Source organism: Aphelocoma coerulescens, chromosome 31 (genome assembly GCF_041296385.1).
Source record: "Aphelocoma coerulescens isolate FSJ_1873_10779 chromosome 31, UR_Acoe_1.0, whole genome shotgun sequence".
Taxonomy (NCBI): Eukaryota; Metazoa; Chordata; class Aves; order Passeriformes; family Corvidae; genus Aphelocoma; species Aphelocoma coerulescens.
Genome location: NC_091044.1, coordinates 2,033,018 through 2,050,629, shown reverse-complemented (window position 1 = coordinate 2,050,629; position 17,612 = coordinate 2,033,018). Strand labels below are relative to the sequence as shown.

Here is a 17,612-nt window from a genome sequence, read left to right as displayed (position 1 = left end):
GGGTGGGGCCGGTCTTAAAGGGGCAGTGTCCTTTTAAAGGGGGCGTGGCTTAGAAAAAGGGGCGTTGCCCAGAGCAGAGGCGTGGCACTTAAAGGGGCAGCACCAATGGCTCCAAAGGGGCGTGGCCTCCTTGGGGGCGGGGTTACAGCAGAGGGGTGTGGCCAGGCTGGAGCTGCATGGAATGAGGGCGTGGCCTATAGTAATCAGGGCGCGGCTCAATTAAATGGGCGTGGCTACATTTAAAGGGACAGGGCCTCTCTTTAAAAGGGGCGTGGCCACATTTAAAGGGTCAGGGTCTCTTAAAAAGGGGCGTGGCCACACTTAAAGGGACAGGATCTCTCTTTAAAAGGAGCGTGGCCACATTTAAAGGACCAGTGCCTCTCTTTAAAGGGGGCGTGGCCCCATTTAAAGGGACAGGGTCTCTTTAAAAGGGGCGTGGCCGCATTTAAAGGGCCTAGGTTTTTCTTTAAAGGGGGCGTGGCCACATTTAAAGGGACAGGGTCTCTTTAAAAGGGGCGTGGCCACACTTAAAGAGACAGGGTCTCTCTTTAAAAGGGGCGTGACCACATTTAAAGGGACGAGCCTCTCTTTAAAAGGGGCGTGGCCACATTTAAAGGCACAGCACTACTCCTAAAGAGGCGTGGCCACATTTAAAGCGACACCGCTCCTCTTAAAGGAGCCGCACCCCACCTGCCGCACCCCCAGCCCACCCCGTACCTGTCCCGTGGGCGCCGCCGGGGGGTCCCTCGGGGCGGGGGGGGTGTCCCAGGTGGGCGTCCCAGGAGCGCAGCACCAGCTGCTTCTCGCGGGGCCCCCAGGCGCTGGAGTAGGGATGTTTCTGGCGGATGTGGCGCTTGATGGTGCTGAGCTTGAGCGTGGCCAGGGCGGAGCCGCACACCAGGCAGCGCATCCCGTGCCGCGCCGCGTTGAACTCCATCAGGTACTCGGCGCGCCAGCGCTCGTGGTAGTACCGGCGGTGGTCCCGGCCCGGCACCCGGCTCCGGCCCGGCCGCGACGCCCGTGAGTCCCGGGGCTGCTCCCGGGGCTGCTCCCGGGGTTTCTGGGGCTCCCGGGGCTCCTCTCGGGGTCTCTGGGGCTCCCGGGGCTCCCAGCGCCGGCGCGGCCCCCGCGGGGAAGGGGCTGCAGGGGAGGCCGGGGAGGGAGGTCAAGGCATGGGGGAGGTTGGGGAATTTGGGGGGGATTTGAGGGGTCTAAGGGGGGGAGGGGACACCCAGAATTAGGGGGAAGAGGTGGGGCAAAACTGGGGGGGGGGGGTCTTAAAGGGACAGAGCATCAAACGGGGGGGGGGGTGCACAGGGCATCTTAAAAGAGCCGGGGGGTTCTTAAAGGGGCAGCGCACTTCGGGGGGCGGGGCTTGTAAAAGGGGTGGGGTCCTTAAAGGGGAGGGGGTGGGAAAGGGAGGGGCACATCCCGAAGAGTCGGGGGCATCCTAAATTCCTGTGAGCACCTTAAAGGGGCAGGGACATCCCGAATTGGGCGGGGGCATCTGAACTGGACGGGGGCATCCTAAATTCCTGGGGAGATTTTAAAGGGACGGGGATAATTCAGAGGGATGGAGGCGCCTTAAAGGGGCAGGGACACCCTAAATCGAATCCGGGCATCTTAAAGGGACAGGAGCCCGTTAAAGAGGCAGGGGCCTCCCAGCCGATGACAGGGGGTGGCAAAGGCCTGGGGACCCCCCCGGGGGTCGGGGCGCATCTTAAAGGGCCAGCGCCGCTCCCATTGTGCGCCAAGGGGGGGGGTCCCACCGCGCCCCCCACGCCCCCCCCCCACGCCGTCTCGGTGCTCACCTGGGCTGCCCGCGGCCGGGAGCGGGCCGGGGGCGGGGTGGGGGGCCGGGGGCTCCATGGCGGGGCCCGGGGCGGCGGCGGCGGCGGCGGGCGGGGGCCGGCCGGGGTGGGGACGCTGCCGTGGGGCCCCTGGGGCTCCTTTAAGGGCTCCTGGGTAAATTTAAAGGGGCCGCACGCCTTTCCCATCACCCCCCAGAGCCCGCCCCTCCCCGCAACGGGGGGCTACGGAGGGGGCGATGAATTGCCGGCGGGTCTCAGCCCACCCCCCTCCCAAGAAAAGCCACAGCGATGGTTTTAAGGGGGGATCCCCCAAGGAGGGCGGGAAGGGGGAGCCCCCGGATGCTCCCCTCCCCCGTGCACCCCCCCCCATCCCCGCCCCCACCCCACAGCACCGCCCGGGGGTGCCCGGAGCGATGGGGCACCCATGGAACCCCCTCCCCCATCCCGGCACGGCCCCGCCCCTTTGGTCCAAACGGGGCGTGGTTGGGCGGCGAGGACACGCCCTCCCGTGGCGAGGGGGCGTGGCTTCCCCGGCTGGACCCGCCCCATTCCAGTGCTCCCAGTGCCGCTCCCCAGTGCGGACAGGGAGCGCCCTCCGCCCCAAAATCGGAGAGAACCCAGGTGTCCGGCAAAGCCCCGCAAAATCGGGGCGCGCCCTGGGGTCCGGGAGAGCCCCCTAAAACCGGGGGGGGGGGTCCAGCGGTCCGGCAGAACCCCCCAAATTCGGGGAGGGTCCAGCGGCCCGGGGCGCCCCCCGCCCCATCCTGGGGTCCCCATCAGGGCTGGGGAGGGGGATTCGGCTCGGCTGTTTCCGTCACGGGCGAAAGGGCCCGAAGCCTGCCAAGAGGTTTTCGGGTATTTCCGCATCCACTCGGGTGTTTCGGCCTCACTCGGGAATTTCCGGCTCCACTCGGGGTCGCGGCGGCGCGGGCGGCGCTCGGCTCTTCCCGCGGCTCTCGGCGGAAAGTACCGAAGGAAACTTCGGGTAACTCCGTCCCGGTGGCGGAAATACTCGAAGTCTGTGACGGCCGCCAGCCGAACCTCTCCGGGAACAGCCGAAGCGGCGCGGGGGGGCGTGTCGGGTGTTTCCGGCGCGGCGGCGGAAATGGCCGAGGACCGGCGGCGGCCGCCATGTTGGGAGCCGCGGGGCGCTGAGGCGGCGGCGGCGGCGTGAGGCGGCGGCGGCGGCGGCCGGGCCGGGCCGGGCGGACCCCGCCCGCTCCCCCTGCTCCTCTCCCGGCCCCCCCAATGCCGCTGGCCTGGCCCCCCCCCCGCCCCCTGAGCTCCCCCGCTTCCCCTTCCCCCTCCCCGCACACCGCCTGCCGCGGCTTCCCCCTATCGCGATAGTCGCCGGCGGCGCGGGGGGGGGGGCCGCCATGTCGAGCAGCGGTCGCAGCCCTTTGCCGACCGTCAACGAGAGGGACTCGGAACAGGTGAGGGAGGGATGGCGGGGATCGGGTGTGGGTGAAGGAGGACCCGGCCCCGGTGTGTGGGGAGAGGGGCGGCTGGGGGGGAAAAGGGGCATTTTGTGAGGGGAAGAGGGGACTGAGAGGGTCTGGGGGATTTTTGTGAGGGGAAAAGGGGCGTTTAGGGTCTGTTTCTGAGGGGGAAGGGGAGACTGAGGGGGTCTGAGGGCTTTTTGTGAGGGGAAAAGGGGGATCTGAGGGAGGAAGAAGCGGGTTGAAGGGATCGTGAGCCGGTTTGTGAGGGGAAAAGGGGAATTCGGTGTCGGTTTGTGAGGGGAAAAAGGAAAAAAGGGGGCTCTGAGGGGCTCGTGGACTGATTTGTGAGGGGAAAGGGGGGGTCTGAGAGTGTAAAAAGGAAGATTGTGGGGGTTCTGGTCCCGTCCATGTGGAAAAAAGAGGGACTGAGGTGTTTATGTGAGGGGAAAGGGAGCCTGGGGTGGGTTCGTGAGGGGAAAAGGGGTCTTAGAGGGGCCTGAGCAATTTTGTGAGGTAAAAAGGGTGTTTTGAGGGGGACCTGGGCTGGTTTGCGAGGGGGAAAAACGGCGATCCGAGAGGGAAAGGGGGGCTGAGAGAGTCTGGGGTTGTTTTGTGAGGGGAAACAGGGGGGTCTGAGGCGGTCCTTGCCCGTTTTGTGACGGGAAAAGGGGGTCCTGCGCCACTCTGCGAGGAGAAAAAAAGGTCTGGGGTCTTTTTGTGAGGGGGAGGTGGGGCCTGAAAGGAATTTGAGTAATTTTGTGGGGCAAAAAGAGTGTTTAACGGGAACCTGGGTTGATTTTTGAGAGAAAAAGTGGGGTCTGAGAGGGGAAAAAAACAAGGGGGTCTAAAGGAGCCTTGGGATATTTTTGTGAGGGGAAAAGGGGATCCTGAGGCGTTTAATGTGTAGAAAGGGGGGGTCTGGGGGGATCTGGATCCCTCTGTGAAGGGAAAAGAGGGACTGAAGGGCTCTGGGATTGTTTTGTGAGGGCAAATGGGGGGACTGAGGGGGCTCTGAGGGGCTTCGGGGTGGAAAAGGAGGGTCTAAGGGTCCCCTCAGCGAGGTGGTCCTGGGGGACCCCCAGTTCCTCTCCCCCCCACCCGTGAAAGACCCTGGGGCCTCCCCAGGCCCAGACCCTCCTGTGGGGTGGGGGGTCCTGAGCCATGGCCCCCCTTCGGGGCCGGATCTGGTGTAGGGAGAGGGCTCTGGGGTTCTCCTGGGATGAGCCCCTCCCCAAAGGTTTGGGGTCGCGTTTCGGGGGTCTCTGAGCGGCAGCAGGGGGGGTTTGTGTGCGTGACCCCAAAGTCGGGGTGAGGGGCTCGAGCCTTGCACCCCCAAGGGAGAGGGGCAAGGGGGAGGGTGCTGGACCCCCACATTGAACCCCCAGGGTCTGGGATTTGCTGTGGGGGGCAGGTTTGGGGTGTCATTGTCCCCCCCCAGCTCGGTGGCTGCACGATTGGGGTGTGGGGGCGTCAGCCCACCCCCTTCCCCACCCCCTTCCCTGCTGCGGCCCCCCCAGAACGGTGAGGGTTGTGGGGGCGGCGGCAGCGCTGCCACAGGCTCGGCACCCTCCGAGGGGTTTGGGGGGGGCTCTGAGGGGTGAACCCCCCAAATTAAAATGATGCCAACCCCTGTGAGTGGGGACCAGCCCCCCGCCAGGGTGGGGAATGGGGGGTTCACCCCCTTGTGTATTTGCGGGGGTCTGAGGGGGTTGAGGCCCAAACACCTTTGGGGGAAGCTGGGAGGGGGTTCCCCCATTTTGGGGCTGGATTCGGGGGGCTCTCGGGGTCCCTCTCTGCTCCCAGCTTCCGTTGCTGGTGGGAGACCCCACTGCTGGCTCAGGCCTTTTGGGGAGCACCTGGGGGGGCTCCTCAGCTCCCCCACCTGTGTGACACCCCCATTTTGGGTGATATTTCGGGGGGCTTCCCCCTTCTGCAACTGGGGAGACCCCCGAGCGCTGGGGAGTGACCCCGGCAGGGCGTGTGGGGGCACAAGTGGCCTCATGTCTGTGTCCCCAGGCCCGAGGGCAAGGCCATGCCACCTGTTCTGTGGCCGTGGCTGTGGCATCGGGCCCCCCCTCCTCGTTTTGGGTGCTTTTGCTCTTATTTATCCGCCGTTATGTAACGCCAGAGGAAAATTATTCCTGGCTGGGAAGATTTGGGGAGGGGGCGGTGGCGCCGTGTGGGGGGGGCTGCGCATCTCCCCCAAGCCCAGCAGCCAAAATCGGGGGGCCTTTCCCTGCCCCCCCCTTCCCCCCCTACTCCCCAGTTCCTCCCTCACACGGAGCCCTATCTGGTGGGGTTGGAGATAAAAAAAATCTTCAAAAATGCCTAAATTTGGCTGACATTTGAGCGGCGCCGCACGCACCAGCGCTGCCTCCCCGGCTGCCACCGCTGCCTCCCCGGCTGCCACCGCTGCGCCGTGCCCGGGGGTCCCCGGTGACACCGGTGCCAGTCCCACTGCCTCCAGTTGTCACCAGTTTGGTGTGGGCGGGTGCTGGTGGCATCAACACCTCCCGGCACTGGGATCCTCACACCCGCCTGGTGACATCGCTGCTGGGCCCGGTGACACCACCGCAGCCCCGGTGACATCACACCGTGCCTGATGACATCACACTGTACCTGGTGACATCACACTGTGCCCGGTGACATCACACCATACCCGGTGACATCACACCGTACCCGGTGACATCACCGCAGCCTCGGCACCGCCGCTGCCGCCACCGCCGTTCCGATGGCAATTCCCAGCCTTTCGGCTGTTCCCCCCCGCAGGACGGGACCCTCCCGCCTGCATTCCCCCCGCCGTTGTGGATTTTCCCCTTTTCCGCCCCATTTTCCCCGCCCCGGCGCTCCAGGTGTTCCCCGGCCCCGCCCCCGCCCTGTCCCGCTGCGGCCTCAGCCCTGACCGGTCGAGCCGGTCCCGGCTCCCTCCCCGCTCCCTCCCGGCTCCCGCGGGGCTCCCGCCGGCACCGCCCCGCTGCCGCCGCTCCCGGCGCTTCGGGTGCCCAGGGTGAGTCCCCTCGCGGCGGGCGGGATGGGGAAACTGAGGCACGAGGGGCTCCGGGCCTTTTGGTTACCGAGCGCCGGGCGCTGCCGCCACAAAGCACACCGGGGCCTGCCCGGTGCCGGTGACACCCCCCAGTGCCGGTGAGCCCCCGGTGCGGGTGACATTCCCCGGGCGTGACCCGTGCCGGGCGGTGCCTCCTTTGCCAGATTTGCCATATTTTTGGCCGCTCCGGCCTCGCCGATAAGAGGAGCCGGGAAATGCCCGGAACGCCGCCCACGTGCCGCCACCGACCCCTGCGGGGGGCTTCGGGGGGCTTCGGGGGGCTCTGGTGCCGGGGGTGCCCCGGATCCACCCCCCCGGCGGCTTCTGGTGCCGGTGCTGCCACGGCCTCGCCCGGGGGGGTTCGGGGGCTCCGGTGCCGCCTCAGAGCCCGAGCGAATCCCGGCAGCGCGGCCAGATGGCTCCGCACGCTCCCGCCCCGTTGCCACGGCAGTTTTTTGGCAGAAACCCCCGTTTTCCTTCACTTTTCCCCCAGCACCGCGCTGGATTTTGGGGGAGGGGGAAGCTCCAGGCCCCCCCCCAGGCCCCAAAACACCGCGTTCTCCCCCCAAATCTGGGGGTTTGGTTGCGCCATCGCCGGCACCTCCCCCATGGCTTCCGCCAGCGGTTTCCTTCCCACGGGAGGGGGAGGGGGCACCCCAAGATGTGCCCCCACAAAAATGAACCCGGTGAGGGTTTGGGGGGCCCCAAATCCCGCCGGGGGCGGGGGGGTTGGCTCGGCTTCCCCGCCCGCTCACGCGCTGCCGTTATCTCCGGTGTCACCGGAGCGGTGACAGCCCCGCGGGGGTGACGCTGCTCAGCGCCGGCGTCTCACTCCCCGCAAGGGAACACCCCGAAAGTGTCCCCAAAGCCCGGGTGGCCTTCGGGGGAGGGGCCCACGGTGGCTTTTGGGGTGCGGGAAGAGGGGCTTTGCGGCGATGTTGTTCTGGGGGCCCCCCCCAGTTTTTGCTGAGGTGTGAACTCTGCTGTCCGGGTGGTCGGGTTGGGGATAAAATCGTGATAATTGGACACTGAATTTTTAGGAGGGGAGCGGGGAGGGGGTGACACGGCGCTGGCCCCTTCCCACCCTCCTGGCCCAGCCCGAAACCACGGCGCTTGCGTCAGGTATCGGGGGCGGCTCCCGGCCGGGCCGGGCCGGGCGCGGCTCCGCCGCTCCGGACTTTGCTCCCGGCTCCTCCAGGAGCCTGCGGAGCCCCCCTGGATCCCCGGGGCGCTGCGGGGGGACACGGCCGGCCTGAGCTGAGCTGAGCGTCCCCTCGGTGTCCCCGCAGCCGGGCGCCGTGGAGGGCAAGGGCGGTGGCAAGGCCAGCATGCTGCGGGGCCGCAACGCCGGCACGGCCGCCGAGGAGCAGCCCCACATCGGCAACTACCGGCTCCTCAAAACCATCGGCAAGGGCAACTTCGCCAAGGTCAAGCTGGCCCGGCACGTCCTGACCGGCAAGGAGGTGAGTGGCAGCCTGCTGGCGTGGGGCCTGGAGCGCGGGTGACACCGCGGGGACGGGATGGGCCCGTGGGTGCCACCGTGGTGCGGGGATGGGATCAGCCCGCGGGGATGGGATCAGCCCGTGGGTGCCACCGTGGCACGGGGATAGGCTGTGTCCTGTGGGTGTCACCGTGCTGTGAGGACAGCTCTGGGTCCTGGTGCTGGCCCTGGAAATGCCACCACAGTGTGGGGACAGTCCTTGTTCTGTGAGAGCCACCGTGGTGCAGGAACAGCTTTGCATCCTGGTCCTTGCCCTGGGAGTGCCACCGTGGCCCAGGGATGGACTTCCTGTCCCCAGCAGTGAGTGCCACCACAGTGTGGGGGTGGACTTGTGGTCGATGTGCTGTGGGTGTCACCACAGGGACAGGCTTGTTGTTCTTGTCCCAGGGGTGGCACCGTGGTGTGGGGACAGCTCTGGGTTCTGGTCCTTGTCCTGTGGGTGCCACCGTAGGGATGGGCTGCTGGTCCCCACCCCGTGGGTGCCGCCGTGGTGTGGGGACACTTCTGGGTCCTGATCTGTGCCCTGGGAGTGCCACCATGGCACAGGGATGGTCCCAAGCTCTCGGTCCTCATCCCGTGAGTGCCACCACGGTGTGGGGACAGGCTGCCGGTCATTGTCCCACAAATGCCACCACAGCGTGGGAACCGGTTCCTGGTCCTTGCCCTGGGAGTGCCACCGTGGCGCGGGGACAGGTTCCTGGTCTGCACCTCACGAGTGCCACCACGGTGTGGGGACAGCCCTGGGGATGGTCCTGTCACCTTCCCTCCCACTCCATGAGTGCCACCACGGTGTGGGGACAGTCCTGTCCCCCTGCCCATCTCCTCATGAGTGCCACCACGTTTTGGGGACAGCCCTGGGGACCCTCTGACCCCGCTCTCCCCCTCACAGGTGGCCGTGAAAATCATTGACAAGACGCAGCTCAACTCCTCCAGCCTGCAGAAGGTGAGGGGTGTCCCCGAGGGGGGGTGACAGCTGCTTTTGGGGTGACAAACGGGGGATTGTTCCCTCTGACACCCCCAACATCCCCCCTGTCCCTCACAGCTCTTCCGGGAAGTGCGAATAATGAAGGTCCTCAACCACCCCAACATAGGTGAGACCCCCAAAACCCCCTCAGCCACGCCCCCACCCCTCCCTGGCGGTGTCCCCCACCCTCGGGGGGGTCCCAGGGGTGTCACCCCCAACGCCCCCCACCCCCCTTGCAGTGAAGCTCTTTGAGGTGATCGAGACGGAGAAGACGCTTTACCTCGTCATGGAGTACGCCAGCGGGGGTGAGTGGGGCTCGGGGCTTCTGGGGGTCCCAGGGGTCCTGGGGGGGCTGGGCTGCCTCTCACCCCCCTCCCCTGTGCCCCCCAGGTGAGGTGTTCGATTACCTGGTGGCCCACGGGCGCATGAAGGAGAAGGAGGCCCGGGCGAAGTTCCGACAGGTCTGGGGGGGGTGATGCTGTCTGACCACCCCCAAGGGGGTTGGGGACCCCCACCGTGTCCCCAAGAGGGCTGGGGGCTGTCCCTGACACCCCCCTGTCCTGCAGATAGTGTCGGCCGTGCAGTACTGCCACCAGAAGTTCATTGTGCACAGGGACCTGAAGGTGAGGAACGCCCCCAACCCGGGACCCCCTGGGACCCCCAGCAATGCCCCAGGGGGCTCCCCTGGACCCCGACCCACCCTCGTGTCCCTGAGGCAGCACCTGGATGGCCCTGGGACCCCCCAGGGGCTGCACCAGACACCCCTGAACCCGCCGGGACCCCCCAGGACAGAATTCCCAATACCCTTGAACCTCCAGGGTGGGTGCCAGGACCCCCCAGAACAGCACCTGGACACCCCTGTGACCCCCGGAGGGGTGCCAGGACCCCCAGACCCACCCCTGGACACCTCTGGGCCCTCCAGAACAGCCCCAGATGCACCCCCAAATTCCTCCAGACCCCACTAACCCCCCCTGGGGGGCTCTCCCTTCCCGGGCCAGGCCGAGAACCTGCTGCTGGACGCCGACATGAACATCAAAATCGCCGATTTTGGGTTCAGCAACGAGTTCACCTTCGGGAACAAACTGGACACGTTCTGCGGGTCCCCCCCCTACGCCGCCCCCGAGCTCTTCCAGGGCAAGAAGTACGACGGCCCCGAGGTGGACGTGTGGAGCCTGGGGGTCATCCTGTACACGCTGGTCAGCGGCTCGCTGCCCTTCGACGGGCAGAACCTGAAGGTGTGGCCGCAGTCTGGGGGGCCCTCGGGTGGGTTTGGGGTCCAGTGGGGGGCTTTGGAGTCGCCCTGGGTGCTTTTGGGGTATCCACAGGTGGTTTGGGGGTCCAGTGGGTGGTTTTGGGGTACCCATGGGTGGTTTGGTGCCTCAGCAGGTGTTTAGGGGTCCTGTGGGTGGCTTTAGAGCGCCACAAGTGATTTTGGGGGTGCTTTGGGTGGTTTTGGAGTCCCATGGATGATTTTGGGGTCCCGTGGGTGGCTTTGGGGTGCCCACAGCTGGTTTTGGGGTCCTGCAGGAGCTGCGGGAGCGGGTGCTGCGGGGGAAGTACCGGATCCCATTTTACATGTCCACGGATTGCGAGAACCTCCTCAAGAAGTTCCTCATCCTCAACCCCACCAAGAGGGGCACCCTGGAGGTGAGGGGACCCCCCAACATCGTCCTGGGACCCCAACGTGGTTCTGGGAACCTCCGAGACCCTCCCAGCCACCCCAAGAGCACCTCAGCACCTTCTGGGGACCCTCTCAGTTGCCCCTGGCATCCCCCCGTGCCCCCCAGCACAGCACCGAGGACCCTGGGATCTTTTCCCTCCCCCGAAGTGTCCCCGACCCCCCGAACCCGCTTTGTGCCCCCAGCAAATCATGAAGGACCGCTGGATGAACGTGGGCCACGAGGACGACGAGCTCAAGCCCTACATGGAGCCCGTGCCTGACTACAAGGACCCCCGGAGGACAGGTGGGACCCCCAGGGTCACTTTGGGGGCACAGAGACCCCCCAGCGCCCCTGTCCCCCCCTGAGGGCCGTGTCCCCCCCCAGAGCTGATGGTGTCCATGGGGTACACGCGGGAGGAGATCCAGGAGTCGCTGGTGGGGCAGAAGTACAACGAGGTGATGGCCACGTACCTGCTGCTGGACCACAAGAGCTCTGAGGTGCGGGGTCAGCGGGGACACTGCGGGGTCAGCGGGGACATTGTGGGACAGCGGGGACACTGCGGGGACTGTGGGAACACTGGGGACACTGGGGACAGCAGGGACACTGTGGGGACAGCAGGGACACTGCGGGGTCAGTGGGGACAGCAGGGACACTGTGGGACAGCAGGGACACTGTGGGGACACTGTGGGGTCAGTGGGGACACTGTGGGGACAGAGGGGACACTGTGGGGTCAGCAGGGACACCGGGGACACTGGGACAGCAGGGATACTGCAGGGACGCTGTGGGGACAGTGGGACACTGTGGGGTCAGCAGGGACACTGTGGGGACAGTAGGGACACTGGGGACACTGTGGGACAGTGGGGATACGGCAGGGGATGGGGGACCATGGGGAGGTGAGGGGAGGGAGCATGGAGGAGATGAGGGGACAATGAGGGGACACAGGGAGGGCCACGGGGACAGCAAGGGGGTACTGGGAGGGTCACGGGGATGAAGGGGGGACAGGAGCATGGTGGGACATGGGGACATGGGGAGGGTCATTGCAGCAGGGTGGGATCACTGAGGAGGGAGGATGAGGGGACACGGGGCACTGAGGGGACACGGGGACACGAGCACGGAGGGAGTGAGGGGACGTGGGGACACTGAGGTGACACGGGGACACGAGGAGCATGGAGGGAGTGAGGGGACGTGGGGACAAGGAGGGACACGAGCAGGGACGTGGGGACACGGGTCTGACAGGGGACACTGAGAGGATGGGGCGGGACGCAGGGGACAGCGTCCTCCCCGCCGTGCCCTGCCCCCGTGCCAGCGCGTCCCGTCCCTGCCCGGCGGGCATCCCCCCGTGTCCTGCTGTGTCCCCTCATGTCCCCGTGTCCCCAGCTGGAGGAGAACCTGTCCCTGAAGCCACGGGTGGCCCCGGAGGTGGCCAACAGCTCGGGCCCCTCCCCCGCTCACAAGGTCCAGCGCAGCGTCTCGGCCAACCCCAAACGGCGCGTCAGTGACCAGGGTGAGACCCCACACGGGGACACGGGGGGCTGTGGGGTCAGTGACCAGGGTGAGACCCCACACGGGGACACGGGGGGGCTGTGGGGTCAGTGACCAGGGTGAGACCCCACACGGGGACACGGGGGGGCTGTGGGGTCAGTGACCAGGGTGAGACCCCACACGGGGACACGGGGGGCTGTGGGGTCAGTGACCAGGGTGAGACCCCACACGGGGACACGGGGGGGCTGTGGGTGGGTGAATCCCTTGGGGGCAGGAGGTCCTGGATGCTGGGGGGGCTTCGTGGGGGCAGGAAGGGGGAGCTGGGTCCCCTTGGGGTGTGGGAATGGGAGTGGGGGTCTTTGTGGGGTGGGAACGTGGGTGCCCGGACCCCTGGCCCTGCTGGCCTCATGGGGAGGTTTTGGGGGGTCCCTGTGGGTCCTCCTTGAGGACCCCCTGGCAGGGGGTGGGGAGCAGGTCCCCGTGGGACCCCCACCCCTGACAGCCGCTCCCCCCCAGCCGGGCTCTCCATCCCCACCTCGGCCTCGTATTCCAAGAAAACGGCGGCGGCCAACGCGGAGAACAAGCGAGGAGGAGGAGGAGGAGGAGGAGGAGGAGGAGGAGGAGCAGGGGAGGAAGAGGGCGGGGGACGCCGGGCCGGCAGCACCGCCAAGGTGCCCCCCAGCCCCCTGCCCGGCCTGGAGCGCTCCAAGGGCACCCCCTCCCCCTCCACGGTCAGTGCAGGGTGGGGACAGCCGTGGGGGTGGGACTGGAGCCCGTGGATTTGGGGGAGGGGTCCCAAACGCCCAGAGCTCCCAGACTTGGGATCAGTGTTTTATGGGAATGGGGGACAGCCATCCCTGCGTCCCACAGGCCGGGATTGGGGTCCCTGAGGGGACTGCTCCTGTTCCCCACAAGGCTCCCCACATCCCCTGGCCTCTCTTTGGGGGGGTTTTGGGGCGCCTCCGTGCCCCCCAGCACCCCCTTTGGTGTGCCCCCCACAGAACAGCGTCCTCTCCACCGGCACCACGCGCAGCCGCAACTCCCCGCTGCTGGACCGGGCCAGCCTGGGCCAGAGCTCCCTGCAGAACGGCAAGGACAGGTGGGGACCCCTCCCCAGAGCACCCCCGACCCCCGTCCCTGCCCTGGGGCTCCCACCTGAGGGCTGGGGGCCACCACAGCCCCCCGCGGGGGGGTCCCCAGGGTGCTGCAGGATTCCTGCACTCACTGGGGCTGGGGGGGGGTCTGGGGTGCAGTGGGGGGTGCTGGGGGGGCTCAGGGGTGTCCCCCACCCCCGTGTCCCCCCCTGACCCCCCTGTCCCCCCGCAGCGGGGCCCCCCCCCGGGTGCCGGCCGCGTCCCCCTCGGCCCACAACGTGAGCCAGGGCCCGGGCGAGCGGCCGAGCTTCCCGCGGGGGGTCTCGAGCCGCAGCACCTTCCACGCCGGGCAGCTCCGCGCCCCCCGGGACCCCCTGCCCTACGCGCTGCCCCCCGGGCTGCCCCCCCCGGCCTCCCCCTCGGGCGCCAGCCAGGGCCGGCGCGGCCCCTCCGCCAGCCTCTTCAGCAAGTTCACCTCCAAGTTCGTGCGCAGGTGAGCGCCGCGCCTGGGGTCACCTGGGGTCACCTCGGGGTCACCCGGGGTCACCTCAGTGTGTCCTGGGCTGCCTCCTGTGCCCCCCGCCCCTGTGTGCCCTGGTGTGTCCCCCTGGTGTGTTCTGGGCTGTCCCTGTACCCCGGTGTCCTTTTGCTGTGTCCCCTCTGTGTGTCCTGGGCTGTCCCCTGTACCCTGGACTGTGGTGTCCCCTCGGTGTCCCCTCGGTGTCCCCTCGGTGCTCCAGGGATTCTCTGTCCCCGCTCTTTGTCCCCCACCAGGGCTCCTCGGTGTCCCCTTGTCCCTCAGACCCCCCCTGTGTTTCTCTGTCCCCTCAGGGTGTCCCCTTGGTGTTCCTTGAGGCTTCTCTGTCCTCCTCCTCCTCCCTCTGTGTCCCCCCACGTCCCCTCCTGCCCCTCGGGGACCTCCTCCTGTTCCCCCATGTCCCCTCCTGTCCCTGAATGTCCCACTGGGGACCCCCCCACGTCCCCTTCTGTCCCCCCCCCACCCATCCCCACAGAGCCGGGGAAGGGGGGTGGGGGTGCTGCTTCTCCCCGGACCCCCACTGACCCCACCCCCTCTCGGGGGGCCTGGGGGGGGTCGGGGGAGGGGGGGTGGCTCTGTCCCGGCCCCCTCCCCCCCAACGTCCCCTTCTCTTCTGTTTGTCTTTGTAGAAATCTGTCTTTCAGGTTTGCCAGAAGGTAGGGCCGCGCCGGATGCTGGGTCCCTCCCTGCATGGCACCCCCGACCCCCCCAGGCCCCCCCAAACCCCCTTGACCCCCCCGGACCCCCCAACCCCATCCCAGCGCTGCACGGCCCCGCATGGCCCCCCCCCGGCCCCGCCCGTCCGTCTGTCCTCGTCCCCCCCGTGTGTCTGTGTGTCCCCCTCGCCCCGGTGCTGTCTGTGCCCCCCGGGTCCCCTTTGGGGGGGAGGGGCTGTTCCCCCCCCACCCCCCCTGACTGACCTCGGCCCCTTTTGTCTCCCGAGGAACCCCCATGAGCCCGAGAGCAAGGAGCGGGTGGAGACCCTCAGGTGAGTCGGGGACACCCCTGGGGACACCCCTGGGGACACCCCCGGGGTCCCTGTGACACCCCTGGGGACACCCCTGGGGACACCCCTGGGGACACCCCCGGTCCCTGTGACACCCCTGGGGACACCCCTGGGGACACCCCTGGGGACACCCCTGGGGACACCCCTGGGGTCCCTGTGACACCCCCGACCAGACACTCCCGAGGTCCCCCCAACACCCCTGGGCTCCCCCCACCACCAGGGGCTCCTCCGCAAGGCACGAGGTGACACCGCCATGACCCCCAACCCTGCCCCTCCCGGTGCCACCGTCACCCCCTCGGTACCCCCACGGTGTCCCCCAGACCCGCGGTGGGCCCCGAGAAGGACCCCAAGGACCCCCAGAGCCTCCCTAATCCCCGTCCCACCCCCTTGGTGCCCCCATGGTGTCCCCCAGACCCGTGGTGGGCCCCGAGAAGAACCCCCAGAACTTCCCTAATCCCCATCCCACGCCCTTGGTGACCCCCCTGTGCCCCCAGACCCGCGGTGGGCCCCGAGAAGGACCCCCAGAACCTCCCTAATCCCCATCCCACGCCCTTGGTGACCCCCAGACCCGCGGTGGGCCCCGAGAAGGACCCTCGCGACGCCGCCGGCCGCGACGCCAAGCCGCGCTCGCTGCGCTTCACCTGGAGCATGAAGACCACGAGCTCGCTGGAGCCCGGGGAGATGCTGCGCGAGATCCGCAAGGTCCTGGACGCCAACAGCTGCCGCTGCGAGCCCCAGGAGCGCTTCGTGCTGCTCTGCGCCCACGGCGCGCCCGGGCACGACTCCTTCGTGCAGTGGGAGATGGAGGTGTGCAAACTGCCCCGGCTGTCGCTCAACGGCGTCCGCTTCAAGCGCATCGCCGGCACCTCCATGGCCTTCAAGAACATCGCCTCCAAGGTGGCCAACGAGCTCAAGCTCTGAGCCACGGCCGCCCGGAGCGGCTCCGGCCAGGCCGAGGAGCGCCGGCTCCGAGCCACGGGCTCCGGAGGGGTCACTCGGGAGCGGCTCCAGAGTGCCCGAGGAGCTCCAGCTCCGGACACACGGACACGGCAACCCAGGAGCGGCTCCGAGGTGGCCACCGAGCCACAGCTCTGGGGACGTGGACACTGACCCAGGATGGCTCCGAGGGGGCCAGAGAGCCCCAGCTCCGAGCCACGGACACGGTGGGGACGCCCACAGGGGGACACGGGAGCGCCAGGATGGACCTCGGGCGCCTCAGGGGCTCCTGGATGGATCTGGGACGGCTGGGGATCACCTGGACGGACCTTGTGCACGCCAGGCCTTCGTGGGGACGTCCTGGGTGGACCCAGGAGCTCCTGGATGGATCTGGCGGCCCCAGGGGACCTCCTGGGGTGGGCCCTGGAGCCCCTGGGTGGACCTGGGAGCCCCTGGGTGGACCTTCTGCGGGGCCCAGGTCTTCACAGGAACATCCTGGATGGACCCAGGAGCTCCTGGATGGACCTGGGGGAACTCGTGGCTGAACCCGGGACCTCGGGGATGGACCTGAGACCTCTGGGGCCTCCTGGGTGGATCTGGGACTTTCCCCCGTGGACCAGGGGCACCTGGGGACCTCGGGCATGGACCCAGGACCTCCGGGGGGGCACCTGGCTGGACCTTCTGTGGGGTCCAGGTCTCCATGGGGACACCCTGGATGGCCCCAGGACCACCTGGATGGAGCTGGGATCTCTGGGGCTCACCTGGCTGGGCCCGGGACCACCTGGAGGCACCTGGGGACGTCCTGTGGTGTCCAGGGCCTTGTGAGGATGCGGGGACGTCCCGGGTGGGCCCCGGGGACAAGGGCCAGGGTTTCATGGGGACCCTGGCACCCGTTGGGGACATCCAGGTGGCCCAGGGACCTGGGGGGCTCTTCTGGGAGGGGGAGCAAGGCCCATCTGAGGACAGGGACACATCCTGGGTGGCCCAAGGACCTTCTGAGGAGTTCCGGACCTCGAGAGGACGGAGGGACATTGTGGATGGCCCTTGGGGCCATCCTTGGTGGCCCAGGAGCAGCTGGGGGTGGCCCAGGGCCACGTGGGGACATCCTGGGGCCACCCGGGGCAGTCTCGGGGTCCCACGGGGACATCCTGGGTGTCCCTGAGCCTTATGGGGGGGACACGGGACAGTCCGGGGCTCCCCCAGGGCCCCGCGGTGGCCTTAGGGGGGGGTGCGCGTGTCCCCTCCCCCCGTGGGGATCCCGGTGTCCCCTCCCCCCCCCGGGACGGGGTGTCCCCTCCCCCCGCACTCAGGAAGGCCCCGGGAGGGGGGGGAGGGGCGGGGGCGCTGCTGCTGCCGGGGGTGGCTCGGGGTGGGGGTGGGGCGGCCCCTCCCCCCCTTTGTCCTGCTGTAGCCCCGCCCCGGGGCCGCCCCTGGGGGAGGGGCCCAGTCCCGGCCGCGCCCCCGCCGCGGGGGATTTTCCAGGTTCTAATTAAAAACTTTCCAGAAAGATCCGCGGCCTCCGAGCGGTGCCCGAGGGGGGTCGGGTCCTGCGGCAGAGCCCCGTGCCCAGTACGGACCAGTGCTCCCAGTACGGGCCTGGGCTCCCAGTATGGGCCTGGGCTCCCAGTACGGGCCTGGGCTTCCAGTACGGACCTGGGCTCCCAGTACGGGCCAGTGCTCCCAGTACGGGCCTGGGCTCCCAGTACGGACCTGGGCTCCCAGTACGGGCCAGTGCTCCCAGTACAGACCTGGGCTCCCAGTACGGGCCAGTGCTCCCAGTACGGACCAGTGCTCCCAGTACGGACCTGGGCTCCCAGTACGGGCCAGTGCTCCCAGTACGGACCTGGGCTTCCAGTACGGACCTGGGCTCCCAGTACGGGCAGTGCTCCCAGTACGGACCTGGGCTCCCAGTACGGACCTGAGCTCCCAGTACGGACCAGTGCTCCCAGTACGGGCCTGGGCTTCCAGTACGGACCTGGGCTCCCAGTACGGACCAGTGCTCCCAGTACGGACCTGGGCTCCCAGTACGGACCTGGGCTCCCAGTACAGGCCAGTGCTCCCAGTACGGACCAGTGCTCCCAGTACGGGCCAGTGCTCCCAGTACGGACCTGGGCTCCCAGTACGGACCTGG

General features: G+C 68.2%; 1 protein-coding gene across 3 annotated transcripts; it reads left to right on the top strand.

Annotated features, from left to right (window-relative positions):
- The first annotated feature begins 3,103 nt into the window (after positions 1–3,103).
- Positions 3,104–16,828, top strand: MARK2 (microtubule affinity regulating kinase 2). 3 transcript variants are annotated; one of them, XM_068998189.1, is made up of 18 exons: positions 3,104–3,244; positions 7,589–7,762; positions 8,690–8,743; positions 8,843–8,891; positions 9,004–9,069; positions 9,155–9,225; positions 9,331–9,387; positions 9,763–9,999; positions 10,292–10,411; positions 10,629–10,728; positions 10,810–10,922; positions 11,803–11,929; positions 12,424–12,638; positions 12,909–13,006; positions 13,234–13,494; positions 14,169–14,195; positions 14,483–14,527; positions 15,112–16,828. In XM_068998189.1, the coding sequence occupies exons 1-18, from the start codon at positions 3,188–3,190 to the stop codon at positions 15,464–15,466; spliced, it is 2,226 nt and encodes a 741-aa protein (XP_068854290.1). In that variant the 5' UTR covers positions 3,104–3,187; the 3' UTR covers positions 15,467–16,828. The 3 variants fall into 3 exon arrangements, with proteins under 3 accessions (XP_068854290.1, XP_068854291.1, XP_068854292.1); XM_068998191.1 differs by lacking the exon at positions 3,104–3,244 and adding an exon at positions 6,138–6,260; XM_068998190.1 differs by lacking the exon at positions 14,169–14,195.
- The last annotated feature ends 784 nt before the right edge of the window (positions 16,829–17,612 follow it).